This window comes from Peromyscus maniculatus, chromosome 3 (assembly GCF_049852395.1).
Source record: "Peromyscus maniculatus bairdii isolate BWxNUB_F1_BW_parent chromosome 3, HU_Pman_BW_mat_3.1, whole genome shotgun sequence".
Taxonomy (NCBI): Eukaryota; Metazoa; Chordata; class Mammalia; order Rodentia; family Cricetidae; genus Peromyscus; species Peromyscus maniculatus.
In genome coordinates, this window is record NC_134854.1 from 93,891,409 (window position 1) to 93,907,855 (window position 16,447).

The window sequence follows — 16,447 nt, forward strand, 5'->3', positions numbered from 1 at the left end:
AATATTTTGCTTAGGATTTGGCATCTATAATCTTGAGTTGGATTGATCTGTAAATTTCCTTTCTCATATTGTCCTGTAGAGTGTAGGTACCTGTGTTGTTTCAGCCTTAAAAATGAGTTAAGGAACTTTTTTCTTTCTTTTTTTTTTTTGGTTTTTCAAGACAGGGTTTCTCTGTGTAGCTTTGCGCCTTTCCTGGGACTCACTTGGTAGTCCAGGCTGGCCTCAAACTCACAGAGATCCACCTGGCTCTGCCTCCCGAGTGCTGGGATTAAAGGCGTGCGCCACCACCGCCCGGCGGAACTTTTTTCTTTTGATATTTTTATTTTACGTGTATGAGTGTTTTTGCTTGCTTGTATGTGTGTTCCACATAACATGCCTGGTGCCCTGGAGGAGAGTGTTGGATCTTCTGGTATTGCAGCTACAGAAGGTAGTTAGCCGCCATGTGGATTCTGGGAATCTAACTCAGGACCTTGGAAGAAAAGCTAATGCTCTTAGTTGCTGAGCCATCTTTATGGCCTCAAGAAGTTCTCTATAATGCCCTGAAAGAAAACGTTTGTAGAAGAAATGCCCTGAAAGAAAGCATTTGTAGAAGATGAGCGATCAATCCCACAGGCCATCAGGACAGTGCCTGACATCTCACATTTTGTAGTACTTCTCTGCGGCTGGGGAGCCTTCATGGCATGCTTTGGGAAAGCACAGAGCTGAGGTTTGCAGTAGGCACTCACAGCCCTCAGTAGAGATGAAGTCTAAGAAGCCTGGGCCGGTTTCTGCCAGTAGCAGAAATTCTCATCCTATTTGCCTCCAAGAAAACAGAGCAGTTAATCCACAGGCAGATTTGTCTACAAGAGAGAGAAGTGAAAGAAAGATTTTCCTAAGCCTTTAATTATAGAAGTTATGTTTTTCTAGGGATTTGTTTTATCCAAATTTAGTTTTATTTTCATAAAAGTACTCATGGCTTCTATCTTTATTTTCTTTTTTTCTTCATAAAATGTGCAAACAGAAATGTAATTCTGTGTACATTTGGCACCCTTTGATGTCAAGATATTCGAAACTCTCTCTGCTTCCTAGTCATTATATGTACTTGGGTTGCTAGCGAGGATGCTTGGGTGCTGCCGCCTTCCTTCAGCGAGGAACCATGCTGCTTCTGCCACTTGGGTGGTTTGTAACATCATCGTCCAGGTTTAAACCCCTCAGTGTTGCCTTCAGGTCCTCATCTCATTAAGCCTGTGTGGCGGGTTTGGGAAGTGGTCATGCCCCATTTGATGCTACTTTTGTACTCATTCTAGGGGTTGATTTCTGTTCCTGCATCATTTGGGGACTTCAGAATGAAAAGCATGAAATTGAATAGTTCAAAAATGGACTTGAGGCCGGGGTTATCTCTACACAGGCCTCCAGGGGTTCTCAGAGATATCTGTGCCAGTCTCAGAGATACATAAGAATACTGGGTGACCTCTGCACCTGGGTGACCCGCAGCTCATATGCGCTGACCTCGCTGGACCTCTGGTTTTACTTCAGTTTGGCCTGCCTCTTCCTCACTGACCTGTCAGCTCTTGGGAGAACTGAGGAGTTAGAAATACTTTTGTCCCACTCTTGTCTTGCGTCTCTGCGGTCTTTAATTTGACCCAAATAGCCCACAGTCACTAGACATAGGAATTGTTATGCTTGGGGTAAAACCTAGGGCCTTGTGTGTTCTAGGCAAGCAAGTGCTCCGCTCCACCACTGACTGCATCCCTAGCCCACTTCACTGTTTTGAAAACTTAGCACAGTAGCTCTGGTTTCTTTTCCTCCTGTGGATTCCTCGGTCCTCGAAGAGGCCAGCCACAGCCATGATGTTCATCAGACATTTACTGTATTGTAGTATTACAATAGTTTTCCTGTCTTTCAGTTTCTGGAAGAGACTGCTGACCCTTCCGCCTTCGAAATTCAAGAAGAGTTAGAAGAGTACACAAGCAAAATTCTGCAGAACAACCTCTTGGGGTCCCAAGGAGCACATGTGAGTTACCGCTGTCTCCCTTTCTGTAGCACCGGACTTTCTGCCTGGTAACCACAGTTCCTCTATGCCGTCATCTGCATACATCTCTGGCTTCCCAGGGTAGACTTAGGGTTCAGTCCCAGCTCTGCCCCTTGTGAGCCCTGTGACGTGCAAATTTCTAAAACCGCCGGAGTGTTCATTTCCTTCTCTTTATGGCCGCCAGCAGGGCTGGTACGAGGATTAGATGACACTGGTTTAAGTGGAGCTTCTGGCAAGCCGTTGTGCGGAGAACGGCGTCTGTCCCGACCTCTACCCTCCCCACCTCGTACCGTCTCTAAAGCCCTGCTGCCTCATCTCTCCCTTAGCGGCGTCTGTGAGGGAGTTTATCTGTTCAGTGAAGGAGTGAGGTGGCTTACCCACTGCATCACTGACCTTCAAACTCACTTTATGACCAGGTGTTACACCATTACATAGTGCAGGGACCCATGGAGGTTCCAGAAGTCCTGTGGTGGGACCTGGTAACGGCCAAGAGAAGTACCACTGTGGGGACCCTGAGAGCCATCTGGGGAAGTGTCGGGAAGGGGACCCAGCTCCACTCCCAGATTCGTCTTAAAAGCTAGATGAACCTGTACTTATTCCAAGCCCCTGATGGATTCATGGTCTCTCAGGCACAGCTTTCTGCAGAAGTTGATGTTCCTAATCTGATACTGTGGATGAGAGTCGTTCTAAACAGTCAGGACTTGTCTGCAAAGATGACGTCATAGCTGAAGGCAGCAGTGACATTAAAGAAACCGCCTCTGCTCTTCTACACGGAAACATGTTTCCTCCAAGAGTTGGCCGTTAGGACCGGAGAGGTGGTTAGGCAGTTCAGACCCAAGTCTGATTCCCCAGCACCCATGTTGGATGGCTCACAACCCCTACCTCACGGGGATCTGATGCCTCTGGCCTCCATGGTCACCGGCCCTCACCTGCACATAGCTAGACACAGACAAACATATGTTTCCATCATTTTAAGACAAAAATTTAAAAATGGAAGAGAGTCTACATTAACTCCCTTTCTAGAAACTTCTTTTTTCTTGGTTATGTTCTTGAAAAGCATAATCCTGGCAAGTTTGCTTAGGTTTGAGACAGTGAACTCCTTGATGTTCTGGCAGGGAGTGCTAATCTGGCCTGTCGTGAACAGCGACTGCATCCTGGCAGAGGCTTTGGGGAGCTTGAAGCGCTTCGCCAAGTCCTCTTGGAGTGGGAGGGTTCTCAATCCAGCTGTGCATGGCCTCCTGCCGTCTGCATGGCCTGCTGCCTGCATCGCTGCATGGCCTCCCGCTGCCTGCATCGCTGGTGCTCGTGCTCTGTTGCTGTTGACTGGTGAATGTCTGTGTCTTGGCTCATTTCACCTGCTAGTTCCATCATCAGCTGTGGATTCTTGCCCAAATGGTTACCGATGGCAAGACTGAACAATTGGTGTTCATCTGCTGTAGCTGACTTCTCAAGTGCTGATATTAGGATGTTGAGCAGATGCAAATCTTTAATTATAGTCAGCACATCTTCAAAAATACTCTCAAAAGGTTGTAGTGTGTCGGCACCAGAGTCCTTTTCTACAAAGTTCCATCAGTTTAGGAGTCATTCTGTGTGCCTTTAACAAGAGAGACCTGTGAGCGGTGTTTATGGTACTGTGCACAGATTCTTCTGGGCATTTTAGTAAATAAACAGAGAACGCAGAAGTTGCCTGAGGGACAAATAAACCATAGTACAAGGACTGGTGCTGACCCACATGGAGATAGTAGTGTTTCCATGGCAAAGGCGCTGCATCATTTCCATCTGATACTGGCCTTCATGAAAGTGAGCATCATCTCCGTGCTCGGGGATAGAGAGCAGGTGGCAATTTCAAGATGATCTGCTACAGTCAGACCAAAAAGCAGTTCTTGAGGAACCTCGGTGCCTTGTCCTTGATGATATTTGGTTACCTTTAATATGACCACTTAGATGGCTATGTCAAAGACTATTTTGTGGGACATTTTTGTTTAAGTAAGGGTGTATTTTAGTAACTTTCTGTTGCTGTGATAAAACACCATGACCAAGGGCAGCTTAAGGACTGAAGAGTTTCTATGCACTTATGGATCCAGAAGTGGCGTTGTGATGGCAGAAATCCCCAACTGAGAGACAGTCTTCAGCTACGAATAGGAAGCAGAGAGCAAACTGGACGGGGCAAGTCTGTGAACTCCTAACGCCTGTGCCCACTGATCTGCTTCCTCTAGGCAGGCCAAAGCCCCAGAGGTTTCATAACCTACCCAAACAGTGCCTTCAACCAAGGGTTCAGATGCCTGTGCTTGCAGGGGCGTATTACTTATTCAAGCCACCACAGGATGATTTCCTCTAGTTAAAATAAAAAGTGAAAAACCATTAAATACATACAGAGTGTATTCTCTCCAGAATGGCACTGCAGTGCAGGTGTGGTAGTACACATCTGTAATCTCATTACTTGAGAGGCTAAAGCAAGAAGATTACACATCTGAGGCTAACCTGGGCTACAGAGTGAGACCCTACCTGAAAATAAGCCACTGTAATATTCTGACTTTGAACAGGTGAAAAATGTCTGCGAAAGCAGGAGCAAACTCATTTCTTACTTCTGGAAGACGCATATGGCTGCTAAGCGATGTCCCCACTGCAAGTGAGTGTTGTCCAGGAGCCTTTCCCATTCCCTGGGTGAGCTGCTTTGACCAGTCACTCAGCGCCATTATTAAATGTCTCATTGGGGATTGTTTCTCTCTGCACGTGTTCCCGAGTGTAGGACCGGCCGGTCAGTGGTTCGGAAGGAGCACAACAGTAAGCTGACAATCACATATCCAGCCATGGTGCACAAGAAATCTGGCCAGAAGGATGCAGAGCCCCCAGGTAAGCAGGCTGGGTCTCTAAGGAGCTCTAGCCATGTTTCTCATATGTAGCCTCAAGTGAGTCCTGGCTTCTTAGGTCTGGAGGATGAATGTTCTATCGTTTACCTTGAGTCTCTTGGCAAGGGTTGGTGTAAATAGCAAATCTGTGCACAGTTTTGTTTTTGTTTTCTTGGTTTTTTTGTTTGTTTTGGTTTTGGTTTTTTTGAGACAGTTTTTTCTCTGTGTAGCCCTGGGATTTGCTGTGTAGACCAGGCTAGCCTTGAACTCAGAGATCCACTGCCTCTGCCTCCCAAGTGCTGAGACTGAAGGTGTGCACCACCATTGCCTGGCTCTGTGTACTGGTTTTTAATAAACCTTTTTATCGTGGAGTAAATTTAAACTTCTACAGGGTAGCAAGCATAGTGCGTTCCCATAAATTCTTTATTCAGTTTTCCCAGTTGAACATTTTAGATTTCCCTAAGCATTCATCAGAACGCACATGGGTGTGGCACTGTTAACTAACTTTTAGACTTCATTTGAAGCTTGCTTGCTTTTCTGGTCATGGCCTTTCTGTTCCCTAGGACCCTGTTAGAAAGACTGATAAGTGTTGATTGACAGTGAACAGTTAGAGCACGGGAGTGGTTTTCCTTCTCCGACCTGCAGATGGCCGTGGCCACATTGTCTCCTACTGCCGCATGACCGTCTACGTGACCCCCTAGGCTAGCCTAGAAAACGCTAAGACACTGAAAACATGTTCAGAATTTCAGACAGTAACTCCAGTTGGGGGAATGGGGCAGGTGTCCAGTGATAAAGGAGCCTTTGAGTTCCTTTGCCAAGCCCATTCATTTGAGGTAATCTTTTGTTGTAACTACAAGGACAAGGTACAACCAGAAGTCTAGGCATTAGAAACCTGTAGAAAACAGTCTTTGTTTTAGCTTTAGGATTGATTTTGTTTGTTTGTTTGCTTGCTTGTTTGTTTTTGTTTTTTATTTAATAACTCTTTTTGGTTGGGAGGAGTTTGAGACAGGGTCTCTCTATATGATCCTTGCTGTCCTGGAACTTACTATGTAGACCAGGCTGGCCTGGAACTCAGAGATCCTCCTGCCTCTGTCTCCCAAGTGCTGGCTTAAAGGTGTGCACCATCACATCCGGCATAAATAACACTGAAATATTATTTACCCACATTGGGCTGTCGAGATGGTTCAGCAGGTAAGCCGGACAACCTGAGTTCAATCTCCAGGGCCCACATGGTGGGAAGCCAGAACCGACTCCAGAAAGTTGTCCTCTGACCTTCGCCGTGCCATGCACTGTTACATACACATCCACTCCACAATAGATAAATAAATTTTATTTTTCATTAGTTAAGGGAAAGATTGACTAAAATACAATACAGAGCAAAGCAGCGTTGTTGTTTATGGAGAGTTTAGAATACGTGGAATGTGTTCCAGCCGGCAGCTATCACCTGTGTGCTAGGCACCCTCTACTGCTGGAACACAAGCAGAGCATGGTTCCTGCCCTGATTGATAAATCCAGAAAAGAGATTTCAGTTAAGGCATCCCAGGAAATGCTGACAGTTTTGAGCCTACAGGATACTTAAATTACCTTTGTTCTTCTGGGTGTTAGAAGTTGGCCTCTTGAACAGCAACCCCAAATACAATTTTCTACTTAATCTGGGTAGGGCTAGTAATCAGCTTCTCAGAGAATCTTGCCTAGTATGAGAAGCCAACTTCACCTACTAATGTGGTATTTCTAAAGTCAGTATATTTGAATCCGTAGAAATCTTCACATAGGGACTAGCAAGAACACTCAGTGGATGAAAGTACTTAGGGTCCAAACCTGTGTTCTGTCCCAGAACCCATACTGGAAGAAAGAAGCAACTCCTAAAAGTTGTCAAAGGACAGCTTCCATATGCGTGACTTCCGTGTGTGTGCAGGGTGGTACATGTGCTCTCGCCTTCACACAATAAAGAAAAAATCTTCAGATGTCTTACTTTTCCTTCTGGGCAGATGAAATTTTTACTTCTGCTTCTGTGATCCTTCCTGGTAAATACCATGTGCAAAAGATGTTAATTGTTTTCTTACAGTACTGCAAGGTGTATTCTACCAGTAATTATTGTCCCGGCCCAATAATGTTTACTCAGAAAAGCAAAATGCCGGAATCGAGCTGAATGTCCAAATAGAAGAGTATGGTTAAATAAATTAGGAAACTTCCTCAGTAGAGTATGATTAGAAATATGATTAGAGCCAGACATGGTGGTACACACCTTTAATCCCAGCACTCAAGATGCAGAGGCAGACAGATCTTTTGAGTTTGAGGTTAGCCTAGTCTACAGAGAAAGTTCCAGAATAGCCAGGACCTACACAGAGAAACCCTGTCTCAAAAAACCATAAAAATTTTTTTATTGTTGTTTTTTAAATTGATGATTGGAGCTGGGTATGGTAGCATAGACTATCTAAACCCAGCTCTTGGGAGGTGGAGACAGGAGGATCAGAACTTCAAGGCTAGCCTGGACTGCATAAGATTGTCTCAGTAACAAAAAAAAAGTGGTCAGATGAAAACTATGTAGCAATTGTTTATGTGTTCCTCTGATAACCCAAATGAGGAGAGTTCTGATGAAAATAAATCCATGAAGTCTGGTGGTGGTGGCTTACACCTTTAATCCCAGCACTTGGGAGGCAGAGGCAGGCGGATCTCTGAGTTCAAGGCCAGCCTGGTCTATAGGGAGAGTTCCAGGACAGCCAGGACTGTTACATAGAGAAACCCTGTCTCCAAAAACAAAAACAATAACAACAACCAAAAAGAAAGAAAGAAAAGAAATCCATGCAAGATTTTTGTAGTCTTGAGGTAATACTTCATTGTATAGCCCACACTGTCCTAAAACTCATTCATGATCCTTCTGCATCCTCCTCCTGAATACTGAGGTAGTAGGCCTACACCACTGTGCCTGGCAAAATTTCAATGTCATGTAAATTACTTACATGATCCAAAGTACTGGAGAAGATATCTAAAAGTGAAAATAGCTGCATCAATAATATGAGCTAGTGGTGATGGTCTCTTACTCTACCTCTCTGATTTTATATGGTAGTGCATTATTTTTATTACTCTGGAAATTAGAGTACTGGGTTGAAAAGTTGATGTTTGTGGTCAAGTTTCAAGCTTTTTAGAATAAGGACAAAAAATGGATCTATCTCATTACAGAAGGAGTACCAGAAGCTCCAGGAATTGAAGAAGCCCTGATGGGGAAGCGAGGGTACCTGACACCTAGCAGCGCCCAGGAGCATCTTTTTGCCATCTGGAAGAATGAAGGTACTAGAGAAACAGCCTCTGTCTGTGGACTTTGATTTCCTGGTTCATTTCAGTAGCCCACCCTCCTACTTCCTTAACCAAAGTTCTAATTAATGGAGCTTTCCCCTGAAATTCATCCATGGGCCTGGGGCAGGCTTCAAGACACATTGACTTAGAGCCGTAAAGGAGCAGGGGAGGCCACCCCAACACCAGGAACTTAATGTACTTGAGTCCAGTCACTCCTGCACTGATGAATTTCTGGAAGTTTCATTGTCACTCACCTATTTTAAATGCCCATTATATAAAAAAAAAAAAAAAAAAAAAGATGTGTTTTGCCAGGCATGGTGATGCAGGCCTTCAGTCCTAGCACTTGGGAGGCAGAGGCAGGTGGATCTCTATGAGTTCCAGGCCAGCCTGGTCTATATAGTGAGTTCCAAGACAGCTAGAGCTATGTACTGAGACCCTGTCTTAAACCCCATCCCAGCCCCCAGAAAAAAAGATTTTAAATGTTCTATGGGAATTCCTCTTGTGAATCAAAGAATTTTGTATTTTTCAGTTCCCCACAGAAAGGGAAATCTCTGTTCTTTTGAATACATAACAACGTATGCAGGCTACTCAGTCCTCACATCCATCTTCTAAGAGGGTGTCCTAGGACAATGACTCTGCTCTCCTGTGTTAGTGCTCAGAGATAAGCATGGTGTTAACAGGTTATCAGGAATGAAAGAATAAGCGAGTTAATGAGATGCTCTCTGTGGCAGGCTTTATTTGTTTCTCCAAGCTCTCTTCGGTCACCTGAAATTTAAAATATGTCTTCGATCCAGTTTGCAGAAGAGCCTTCTTGGCATATCCAGGGAGAGAATGTTACTTTTTTTTTCCCCCCTGAGATTTTGAGACAGGGTTTCTCCTTTGCCTTGGCTGTCCTGGAACTCACTCTGTAGACTAACTAGGCTGGCCTCCTCAGAGATCCCCTGCCTCTGCTTCCCAAGTGCTGGGATTAAAGGCCACACTGCCCAGTTTATCTTTTGTTTTTAAAAGGCTAAACTTTATTTTGACTTGGTTTTGTTGTTGTTGTTTTTAAATGTATATTGGTGTTGGGTATCCTGGAACTGGATATACAGACAGCTATAAGCTGCCATGTGGGTGCTAAGAATTGAACCTGGGTCCTCTGCAAGAACAGCCAGTGCTCTTAACGGCTGAGCCATCTCTCTCTCCAGCCCCGGTTTTGTTTTGTTTTTAATTTCAATTCGTTTTGTCTAGAGTTGAAAGTAGCAAATATTTAATTATGTGTGTTAAGATTACACATCTAAGAGGGTGATTAAATTGTCCTGTTCCTGCATGGCTCATTTCCTTACTCAGGTACTGTTGTCCCTGGGTATCTTTATGCTATCTTACTTCTGTATAAGCTGTCATATACCCAGGCTGGTTTGGGTTTGTTTTTATGAAAAACTGTTTTCTAACTACATATGATCCCATGCCCTGTTTTTTGTTTTTTTTTTTTCCTCAGTAATATTTTTATGTCCTTAAACATAGGCTTAAATGGTCTTGTTGGTTACTTTATTTCAAACACAGGGTTCTTCCTGAATTACCTTTTTTCGGGATTGGATGATATTGGCATGGAGTCCAGTTTCAACCCCAGCATGTTCTTTCTAGATTTCATAGTGGTGCCGCCCTCCAGGTAATGCCTTTTAACTTACTTTGCATGAAAAGGGTGGACTGAGGAATTGACCAAGGTCTTGTAGGAGAGCCTGGAAGGGTTGGGGCACTGAGAAACCAAGAAACTGTCAACCTAAGGCTGCAGGTAGTGGCCTGAACATTCTGTTATTTGGTTGTACTAGATATGGATGGTTGTTTGAGTAGGTTACATTGTGTTAATTCAGTAACTAGGTTAAGCAGCTGAAGAACATTCATGGAGTCTTACATCATGCTGTAGGTATCGTCCCGTCAATCGCCTTGGGGACCAGATGTTTACTAATGGCCAGACGGTGAACTTGCAAGCTGTCATGAAGGATGCTGTTTTGATCCGGAAACTTCTGGCGTTGATGGCCCAAGAACAGAAGCTGCCCTGTGAGATGGCAGAACTCACCCCAGACAAGGTCAGGGCTGCCTCAGTGCTGATGTCATGAATGGGCTTGGTTAATGCCTGGTATGATCAGAACTACACACTTGGTTCTAACCCTTTGTGGACACAGATGCTATGGCTGCTGCAAGATGGTACCCTCAGTGGGCAGCGCTCCTGGAGCAGAGTGAATTGTTGGGCTGAGCACAGGCCTGGTTATAGATAAACCGCGGTGTAGTGTAGGTGCTGTGTGCAGGGACCGTGCCAGTGGTTTCCGTCGAGGACTGGATTTCTTGGACTCGTCTCCACGATGAAGTCTGTAATTTAGAGTGAGGTGTCCCACCCAGGCTGCTCTGCACCACTAGCTGCCGGTGAGGCATTCAGGCTCTAAGAAGGTGTGTTTTAGGCTCATTAAGGTCTTCAGCAATGCAGCCAGGACAATGTAGAATGGGATTTTCTAGAATAAGGCTGCCCCCACTGACTTTCCTTATTAGCCCTTTCACTGTTATAATTAGATTATACCAACTCTAGTCAACATAAAGCTGAATTAGGTACTTAGAACACTTGCCAAGGTCACTCCCATCCCCGAAATGTGGTCGGGATGCAAATAGAAATGGCCTTCTCCAGCCTTGGAGAGACAGTTCTCTCAGACTCCCTGCCAGCTGCTCAGACAGCCCTGCTGTTAGCCAGGGATGTCACAGGGTAGCACCACTGTCTCCTGGGCACTTTGAAACTCCCTGGTTCTGCTGAAGTTTACTGATGGGTCAGTGCTTTTTTTTTTTTTTTTTTTTTTTTTTTTTTTCCTCTCTCCAAGACAGGGTTCTCCATGTAGCTTTAATACCTGTCCTGGATCTTGCTCTGTAGACCAGGCTGGCCTCAAACTCACAGAGATCCGCCTGGCTCTGCCTCCCGAGTGCTGGGATTAAAGACGTGTGCCACCACTGCCCAGCTCGTAGATGTGCTTTTAATAGATCCTCAGTGTAAGAGAAGTTGCCATCTGCAGGCCCTGGAGACAAAAGACCATAGGATAACCAAATTCAATGACTAAGACTAAGAATTTAATTTTCGTGTCTCTTGAGAGTAGAGACAAACTTTTGTCAGCAATAGCAGGGCTTGGTCTCTGTAGAACAACAGTACCATCTTGATCCCTTTGATTCATTAGACATACTCTTGTCTTTTCCCTGTTTGTGTTCATCATTGTGTTCCCATGGCAATGCTCTCCCCGGAGCTGTTCTAGGGACTGGGGTATACCAGAGCCAATAGACAAGGTCTTGTTCATTTCAACAGTGGTCATGTGGCTCTGAACCAGCAGATGCTGTAAGCCATGGGTTCAACTCTGCAGGCCTCTGCCATCATGCACGTGGTGTTGCCTGCAGAACTACGTGGACCCTCCTAGCTGATTCCTTTATTCCTTGGTTGTGGGGACAGACTCAAATTATCACCATGACACTGTCATCTACTGGATCATCTCCTGCTCTCAACCTTGACACACGGATAGTTTTTTTTCTCTCATTTGTACTACAGTGGAGGATGTGTGAAAATCAAATCTCCTAGGCTGTTTGCAGCCAAATGGGGCCAGCAGGTAGTACTTGGCCAGTAGGTGGTGCTCTAAGGCACCCTAGGACCTCTATCCATCTCTTCCCTGGGCAGAGAACAGGAGAAGCAGAAGAGACAGGACTAGGGATAGAAATATTTTTAAATGATTAGATGAATATGTAAGATTGAAGACCATCCTGTACTTAATCTAACCCACTTTGGGACTTATAGACATACAATATTATATTTCAAACCCTTTTCTTTTTAAGAAATTATTTGACCTACATGAAAGTAATAGTAATGCTATTATTGTTATTATTTTTGTTTATCATTATTTGGAGACAGGGTCTCATGTAGCCCATGCTGGCCTTTAGGTCACTATATAGCCAAGTCTGACCTTAAACTTAATTCTCCTGCTGCCACCTTCCAAGTGCTAGAACTACAAGTGTGTACTGTGCCACGCTGGGGGAGGAGCTCAGGGCTTCCTGCATGTTGGCAGGCACTCCAACTGCATTTCTATGAATTACTGGCTCTTGTTCTCCAAACCTTTAGCTAAGGTGGCAGTTCCGCATGAAACTCTCTTGTCTGGTGGAAGCCTCAGAAGTGGAGTGTGCACAGGGAGGGCTGCTAAGGCTCTCTTAATTTCGGTGGACAAGTCATTAGGAAGCTTTTATTTTATTTTAAATCTTAGTTTAGTTTTGATTTTTGAGGCAGGATTTTGCTGCGTAGTTCAGAAGGGTCTCAAGACTCTCCTGCCTCAACTTCTCAAGAGGCTGATGATTACAGGTGTGAACTATAGTGCTGCTGTGCTTATGAATTCTGAGTTCATTTTACTACCAGAAGAGACAAGCTGATACATATATAATGGGGTGACCGATCCATACTGACAAGTTTAGTTCTCATCCATCAGCTTCAAAGGCTGACTCCAGTTCTATCAGCTCAAAGGCTAAGCTTGTTTTTTGTTTTGTTTTGTTTTGTTTTGTTTTAAATCAGAGCTAGGTTAAGTAAAAAACAAGTGTTTCTCCACTCATTCCTATTTCCTTGGATTTATTTTCCCAGGAAAGCGACTCTTCAGTTGCTATCGACCGATCCTTTTTAAGTATGCTTCCTGGCCAGTCTCTCACAGATAAACTTTACAACATTTGGATTCGCCTTCAGAGCCACGTCAATATTGTGTTTGACAGTGAGATGGACAAATTAATGTTGGAGAAGTACCCTGGCATAAGACAGGTGAGCAGTGAGTGGGAATCCCATCACAGTTGGCGAGGGTCAGTAATAAACAGCTAATAGCTGGTCTACATGCCCAGCTCCCACCTGCACGTTTATAAATGCACACTATACACACTGGCACAGAAGCAAGAAAATAGTAAACATAATGGAATTATTTAATAGTCTGTCACTGTTCTTTGCTCTTTATAGATCCTAGAGAAGAAGGAAGGCCTGTTCCGGAAGCACATGATGGGAAAGCGAGTTGACTATGCAGCCCGCTCAGTCATCTGCCCAGATATGTACATCAACACCAATGAAATCGGAATTCCCATGGTGTGTTGTTGGGGAGAGGCAGCTGGGAGATGGCTGTGCCGTAAAGGCCTGGGGACAGAGTTTGGTGGTAGATCAGCATGGCTCCAGTGGGGATAGCTTCTAGTGCTTCCTGTGTGGGGGAGGAGCCTGCAGGGAAGGAGCTGGAGGTGCATAATGGGGTTGCCATCCCATTAGAAGACTTTTGTTCTGAAGCTCTAGGGAATTCCCAGCAGGTCGTTCCACATCCTGGATCTGTATCTTATTCTTGCCAGTCTTAGCCTAGTTTTTAAGCCTTCCATGTCCAACTGAGTCCATGATGGGAGAAGAAGAGGACAAGGGGATTTCAGTCCCCTTGGGTAGCTGGCAGCGGAGAGTGGGAGAGTCCTTAGAAAGGCAGTGTGTGTCACCTGTCCCTCCCGGGGCCAGGGTGAGCGGCTCGCCTGTTCACCATTAACGTTCCCTTGGTGAGCCAGCTTCCTTTTCTCACTTCCCCACCAGTTAAATTAAAGCCTTGGTGCTCATTAGCAGCAGCTCTCCGACCTACTTCCTCCTTAATGGGCCTGGAGGTCAATAATTCGAAGATGGTTTAATTCCCTCTGTGCAGAGTTTCATTTCCTTACACGCCACCCTGCCTCTCTTGGGGAAGCTGGTAATGCGCAGAGCTAAAGTGTTCTGATTCTTCAGCACACTTTGGCTTCCTGGGCGAGAGCCTGATGTGTCAAGAACAGTTAGAGAAGGCTCTACCCTGCGTTTATTGCCTCCCTGGAACCAGAGGTCCTTACATGCAGAAGCTGGACTGTATACCAAAGAAAGGCATTCTGAAAGCCAGCTGTAATAGTCTCAAGTTTGAAACCCTGGAAGAAAAGGCCCAGGACATGTTAATTTTCTTCTCTAGACAGAATGTAGAAGCCACCCTGGCTTTGACCATAATGTCTAGAGTGTCCTTGGCTTTGGAGGAGACCTTTAGTGAGGCCTTGCCTTCTACTGTCACAGAATTCTGACCTCTTTTTCTGCGTCTGGGTTTATTGACTAATGGCTTGTATCCTGAGGAGAGACTCTAATGCTGTCCACCCCACCCCAGTTCTCAGAGTCATGTGGGCCTGGGGTATTACAGGGTAACTAGGAAGAACAGGGTGAGTATAACTGCTGCTCTCCTCTCCTGCCCTCCCCCACAGCGCACCAGAGGTGTTGTGGGAACGAGGAGGTGAGATGAAATGAGAATGAGCTAAAGCCTGGCAGGGAGCCACACACCAGAGCAGTGTCTCCTAAAGCCTTGGGCCAAGTGGTACCCAAACAGTAAACAAGTCCATTAGCACAGAGTAAAAGGTGGGATCATGGCGGAGCTTATACACTGCTCCTACGCAAAGACCTGGGGCGTTAACTTCCTGAGCTCTGTAGTCTTTGGTGCGCTTGTGTGTTGAAGTATCGAATAAATAAAAATCAGTGATTCAGAAACTCACTTATTTTAGACCAGGTTTCAGGTCTAGTGTTGACAAAAGAACACTTAATGTTCTAGGTCTCAGAGTTGCAAATCCATTTCCTCTCAAATGCCACTGACTGGTGCTATGCCTGGGCTCAGCCAGCGTACCCTGATCAGTTAGTGATACCTGCTAAGAAGTGGAGGGGTGCAGTGGCTCTCAAGCAAGTGCCCCATACCTCTCCTTTGGCGACACTGACTTTATTGGCACATGGGAAAGGGGTGAAGTTTCAGTGTGCATTTAAGAAAACTAACGCATGCATTGCCCAGTCTGTTCCCTTAAGGGAGTAGACAAAGCTAAATGGTGCCACAGAGGAGATAGATGTTGTTCTACCTACAGAAAGGCCTTGGCTAAGCAGACAGCTCCCCACACTTTGGGAGGAAATCAGACACTCATTTTGTGAGCTTCTGTATTCCTGGAACCTTTGTCTGCCCATATTGAATTTGGACCTGCAATCCTTGTTTCTAGGTATTTGCCACAAAACTGACCTATCCTCAGCCAGTTACCCCTTGGAACGTGCAGGAACTGAGACAAGCAGTCATCAATGGACCCAACGTGCACCCAGGAGCCTCCATGGTCATCAATGAGGATGGCAGTCGTACAGCCCTGAGCGCAGTGGATGCTACACAGCGGGAGGCTGTGGCCAAACAGCTCCTGACACCAGCCACAGGGGCTCCGAAGCCCCAGGGGACGAAAATTGTGAGTAAATGAGTTCTGGTCAGGACTGTAGTTCCTGTCTGGTTCCTGCAGGCTGCCTTTGAAAAGGGCTACTCAAAAGGTGGTACTTGGATCAGTAGCAGCTTCACTGGAGCTAGGGAGAGAGAGAATTTGACCTCACCCCTCACTCTGAATTAGCATCTCTGGGATTGGCTATCTGCAGTAATGGACACAAGCCCAGTGGAGTTCCCCCCTGCCTAGAAGGAACTTTGGAGGAACAGAGACACACTCTAGGCTTGGCATGGTGGCCTCTGGTCCCCACTGATGTTCGGGGCTGACAACAGCACTGGAGGCCAGTCCTCTGGCTTGCCTTATTTTCAAACTGCCCTCTGTTAGAACAGCAATTCTACTTGAGCTCATTTCTGCTCTGTGCTGTTTTGCTTTGGTGACAGAGACACCCTTCAGACCGATAGATAGGTCAGGGTACCAGTTTTGTTCTTTGTCAGGTTAGTACATTGTCAGGGGTTTTGCTAGGAGCTGTGAGGGAGTCAAGAAGCAATAAGGTTTGTTTCACTTTGATGAATCCAGGCAAATGTAAAATAATCTTCCTGTTCACTTAAACAGTTGCAGTGAGGAGAAAGGTTCCAAGAGGGGTACACAATGAGGGCTCATTAGTACTGAGGTCCCACTCTGTGCTCAGGCTTTGCAAGGTCATGACCCTGACAGGGATTGCCATTAAATACGTGCTGTAAGCCAGGAAGTGAACAGTGAGGGAGACAGTTCAGAGCCCTCGTGCTGAGGAAGTAGGCAGTAAGTAGCCAGGGACATCCGAAAAGTCAGTCAGAAGCGGTCTGCCATTGTTGGGGTACAGGGATAAGGTAGAGGCACTGGAGTGCTTTCTTCAGGTGGCCCGGGTACTTCTGAGGGCTCAGGTGAGGACAGGCAAAGGGTGGGACAGGAGTTCCACTGAGGGAGGCTGCCAGCCGCTAGGCACGTCACGTGAAGCCAGTGAGAGATTCCAGAGCAGCAGTGAGGGTGAATGAGCGCGGCCCGGGTGATTATCTTCCAGCCT

At 45.7% G+C, this 16,447-nt stretch overlaps 1 protein-coding gene across 1 annotated transcript in view; it reads left to right on the plus strand.

Annotated features, from left to right (window-relative positions):
* Polr1a (RNA polymerase I subunit A) overlaps positions 1–16,447 on the plus strand; it is a 63,482-nt gene that overhangs the window by 5,216 nt on the left and 41,819 nt on the right. Inside the window, exons 4-12 of the mRNA XM_006990994.4 lie at positions 1,886–1,993; positions 4,555–4,640; positions 4,761–4,864; positions 8,041–8,148; positions 9,697–9,802; positions 10,058–10,220; positions 12,779–12,949; positions 13,139–13,261; positions 15,187–15,417. Coding sequence (XP_006991056.2) covers positions 1,886–1,993; positions 4,555–4,640; positions 4,761–4,864; positions 8,041–8,148; positions 9,697–9,802; positions 10,058–10,220; positions 12,779–12,949; positions 13,139–13,261; positions 15,187–15,417 — 1,200 coding nt within the window. The remainder of the gene's footprint in view (positions 1–1,885; positions 1,994–4,554; positions 4,641–4,760; positions 4,865–8,040; positions 8,149–9,696; positions 9,803–10,057; positions 10,221–12,778; positions 12,950–13,138; positions 13,262–15,186; positions 15,418–16,447) is intronic.